Source organism: Cornus florida, unplaced genomic scaffold, assembly GCF_030987335.1.
Source record: "Cornus florida cultivar Cherokee Brave unplaced genomic scaffold, ASM3098733v1 CherokeeBrave_3.0.0_Hap2_Chr03, whole genome shotgun sequence".
Lineage (NCBI taxonomy): Eukaryota > Viridiplantae > Streptophyta > Magnoliopsida > Cornales > Cornaceae > Cornus > Cornus florida.
This window is the reverse complement of record NW_026775573.1, coordinates 13,975,669-13,980,333: the sequence shown is the minus strand read 5'-3', so window position 1 is coordinate 13,980,333 and position 4,665 is coordinate 13,975,669. Positions and strand designations below refer to the sequence as shown.

The following is a 4,665-nucleotide window of genomic DNA, read 5'->3' as shown; positions in this document are numbered from 1 at the left end:
GGATAAATAAAGCCATCAAGCTGACTACTTAATTAATATATTTATTTTGGTACCTTTGATTATTTTTGACTCGATCACAATAAAACATTTGTTTGACAAAAATAATAATTTAAATAAATAAATATATAATAAATCATTTTGTCTAAAAACACACGAAGGCCTTCGAATTTACTTTGTGATCAACCATAGTCAATACAAAATAAATACAAGTAGCAATGATGCAAATATTGAAAATATAACCCTCTAACTATTAATTACATAACTACCCAAAGTGTCGGTCTAAGGATCCCGAAGAATCCGCCGAACAAATCAAAGTAATTATTAATTAATAAAAGAGTCTATACTTTTCTCATGCTTAAGAGTCAAATGCCATGACGGTGAAAGGGAGCAATTGCATACGACGACTCTCGCAATCTATCTCAACCTAACGCGAATCCAATTCAAATCTTAATTAATTATGAGTTCATCCATAATTACCGACTATGAACCATTTATGATTATTATTTATATTCATGTATTGATCGCCATCACATACATATATAAATATCTCTTGTAATCAAATGGACACTATCAATTCTATAATGAACATAATACATTGAATTCACCAATTGTATAAAGTATAAATATTTCAGAAACGTCATGAACTTATGTCACATTAATCCAGAGAGGAATTTGCTATGTTAGGGCATATGAATCCCAACAGATTAACCACCCCATTTGTGTATTAGAAAAAACTTTGATTGGATTAGCAGAGTAATGACATTAATGCTTATCATGCCTTGGGTGTAGATTCTTGGTATTTGTATCCATTACCTATAGGTCCGAAACCGATAACAAGAGTGATAAAAAATGTGAGCTGAAAATCTTAATATAATCGAATACTATGTCTGGTTCAAGTTTCACGTGTTCACTGTCTTCCTCTTGTTGCAAAGTTATATAGTATTGGCCAACTTAAAGACTCATTCCTTTTGCATACATACTCGCACTCTAGATTTTGAGGTTCAATGTGTGAAATCTAATTAATCAGGACGGGTATGTTTTTATGTTGTCCGATAGACTACATTTTTATTTTAAAGAGAAATATAAATGAAGGGAAAATGAAGTGGGTTTTTACCCTTTTACTTCTTATGTTAGCAATTGATTACGTCTACAATTTGCATAAATAATGTCAAAGTTTATATTGCAACAAAAGAGGGTCCTAAAAACTGCTGTTCAATAGTATTTCATTTATATATATATATATTATTTTGTAACTAATAAAACAATATCTATTAGCAATTTGAATTAAATAAGTAACAGTTATTTCATTCTAAACAATACTAGATACGCTAATATCCAAATTCCACCTCTTTTATTATTATTTTTATTTTTTTGAAAAATTAAGCAACTATATAGATAATGAGAAGATTACATGAAAATGCCTTTGGCCAAAACAAAACCCATTAAATCACGAGTTGCCAACTTACCAATATCATGTTCCTCTATGTAATGGTGTATATATCTATCTATCTATCTATTGTCTTAGCCAAAAACTGACCGGGAGAAAAGATGAGCACAACCACCACCACACCCCTACCTTATCATCTCACACCAAAAGACCACTTAATAGAGAACTCACCAACCTCCAAGCTCTCCCAGAAAATAATCTTGAATCTCTTGAACACCAAATGCAGTACTTCACTTCAACATCTCAAGCAAGCCCATGATTTGATTCTGAGGACTGGACACTTCCAAGACCATTTCATTGCAGGGTCCTTAGTGAAGTGCTATGCAAATCCTCATTTTGGCACATTGGACTGTTCCATTAAAGTCTTTGACCAAGTGCTGAAACCAAATGTTTTTGTATGCAATTCTGTGATCAAAGGATGTCTTGAAAACAATGAGCCATGTAAGGCCATCTCTTTTTATTATGAGATGGTGGTTGTGAATTCTAGGCCTAACAAGTACACATACCCTACACTGTTCAAGGCTTGCACCGCGGCGCGAGCTGTTGAAGAAGCAGTGCAAATCCATGCTCATGTGGTGAAACATGGACTTGGAGGAGACGGGCACATAAAAAGTGCAGGAATTCAGATGTATGCGTCGTTTGGGCGCCTCACAGAGGCACTGAGTATGCTCAATGATGAGGGTGAGGAATCTGATGTTGTGTGTTGGAATGCTATGATTGATGGGTACATGAAATGTGGAGATGTTGAAGCTGCTAAAGAGTTGTTTGATGGTATGTTAAAGAGGAATGTTGGCACTTGGAATGTAATGATCACTGGTTTCGCTAGATGTGGGATGCTTGAGGAGGCAAGAAAGGTTTTCGATAAAATGCCCGAGAAGGATGATATATCTTGGAGTGCAATTGTTGATGGTTATAACAAAGGAGGGTATTTCAAGGAGGCGTTGGAAATTTTCCATGAAATGCAGAGAGAAAAGGTTAGGCCAAGAAAATATGTTCTTTCGAGTTTGCTAGCCGCGTGTGCTAATGTGGGAGCCCTTGATCAGGGTAGATGGATACATACTTATATGGAAAGGAATTTCATTCCAATAGACGCAGTGTTAGGGACTTCCTTGGTTGATATGTATGCCAAATGCGGGCGTCTGGACTTGGCATGGAGAGTTTTCGAGAAGATGAAACAGAAAGAAGTGTTCTCTTGGAATGCCATGATAGGGGGACTTGCTATGCATGGCTGCGCAGAGGATGCACTTGAGCTTTTCTTGAAGATGCAGGGGGAGAAGATAAAGCCCAATGATATCACTTTTGTGGGTATCCTAAATGCTTGTGCTCATGCTGGTTTGGTTGACAAGGGTCTAAAGTATTTGAATTCTATGGAGCAAGTGTATGGGGTTGAGCCTACCGTCGAGCACTATGGCTGTGTGGTGGACCTGCTAGGCAGGGCAGGGCTTCTAACTGAAGCAGAGGAACTGATTAGTTCTATGCCAATGCAACCCAATCCTGCAGTATGGGGAGCACTTTTAGGTGCTTGTAGGAAACATGGAAATGTAGTTTTGGGTGAGAAAGTGGGGAAGATCTTGCTCAAATTGGAGCCACAAAATAGTGGGCGTTACGCATTGTTATCAAACATCTATGCCAAGGCGAGGAGATGGGATGATGTTGCGAGTTTGAGAAAATCAATGAAGGAAAGAGGGATTAAAACGACTGCAGGAGGTAGCATGATTGAATTGGATGGAACCATCCATGAATTCAAAATAGGCGATGGCTCACACCCACAAGCAAAAGAAATCTACTTGATGTTGAAAAGGGTCATTGAGAAGCTGCAAATGGAGGGTTATTCACCAAATACCTCTCAAGTTCTGTTTGGCATAGATGAGGAGGAAAAGGAAACTGCACTTGGGCACCATAGTGAAAAGCTTGCCATTGCCTTTGGGCTTCTCAACACAATGCCAGGAACAACCATCCGCATTGTTAAGAATCTAAGGGTATGTGAGGACTGCCACTCTGCCACTAAGCTCATTTCACGAGTATATAACCGGGAGATAATTGTGAGAGATCGCATACGCTATCATCACTTTAAGGATGGAACTTGTTCGTGCAAGGATTTCTGGTAATATAAGGGATTGCAGAACTGACAGAAGCAATATGCTCCTCTGATCTTAGGAAAAAATATTATATCATGTGTTTCGGTTCTGTACAATATATATATTAGAGTCTAAAACAGATCAGATCAAATTACAGGAAGGAGATTGCCAAATATAAACATCAGATTTGTAATTTATATGTTGAGTTACTTGAGTAGTTTTTTCAGAACAACCTTATCACTGCCACTTGAATGTTGCACCATATACTGGTACATTTGGAACTGCTCGGCTGTGAGATACAAAAATCTTTCCTTAGTAACATTTTTACTTTGCTTTGGGAAATGAATGTCTAAAATGTCGAACCATTCCCTTAATGTATTTTTATCCAACCCTTCATATCAAAGACCTCATAAGGTCCTCTTATGGCCTCTTTGGCTTGGGAGTTGGCTTGTGTGGTCAACTCTTAGTGCTAGAGATCGAATTGGTAGAGAAAAGACCTCATGAGCATACTACCCTTTGAAACATAGTCAATTATCTGGTCCAGTTTCAATATGAACTCCATCAAATGTATTTGGTGTCAACACTAGTTTTATGACTAGTTGAATCACCGTATATGCAAGGTAGGAGCATGCCCCATGAACTATACCTAGCATATCCAACGATTCAATGTGGTATATGGAAATACCCAGAAACAACAGATAACTTTCTAACCTAGCTTGGTACTTTACTTAGTGTTCTTGGATACAAGTAAGACAATCTAATTTTGTAGAGATTGTGATCCTCGTAAGCCTGTACCAAATCAAGCAAACTATTCCACTATTCCCAGCAACATTGCACAATATAATGCTTAGCACAGTTGGTGGCAGTGTAATGGGGTTGAAGACATTGAAAGTGGTTGGGCATAAGGAGACTTGTAGTTCAATGCAGCTAACTGAGGTCAACTTTCAACAAATTACATGATTAGCATTTTTAGAATGTCTAGTACATAGAGAATCCATATGCAAATTTTATGTTGCAACAATGTCCAAAATTTTATAATATTGTTTGTAATCTAAATTTTATAATATTATTTATTATTAGGCTCTAGCTTTTGGTGTGGAGGTAATTTTATATAATACTAGAAGAAAGAAAGATCAAACT

The 4,665-nt window shown here is 37.1% G+C and overlaps 1 protein-coding gene across 1 annotated transcript; it reads left to right on the top strand.

Annotated features, from left to right (window-relative positions):
- Positions 1-1,436: 1,436 nt before the first annotated feature.
- Positions 1,437-3,862, top strand: LOC132299580 (pentatricopeptide repeat-containing protein At5g48910-like). Its single transcript, XM_059796297.1, has one exon. The coding sequence runs from the start codon at positions 1,549-1,551 to the stop codon at positions 3,553-3,555; it is 2,007 nt and encodes a 668-aa protein (XP_059652280.1). The 5' UTR covers positions 1,437-1,548; the 3' UTR covers positions 3,556-3,862.
- Positions 3,863-4,665: the final 803 nt, after the last annotated feature.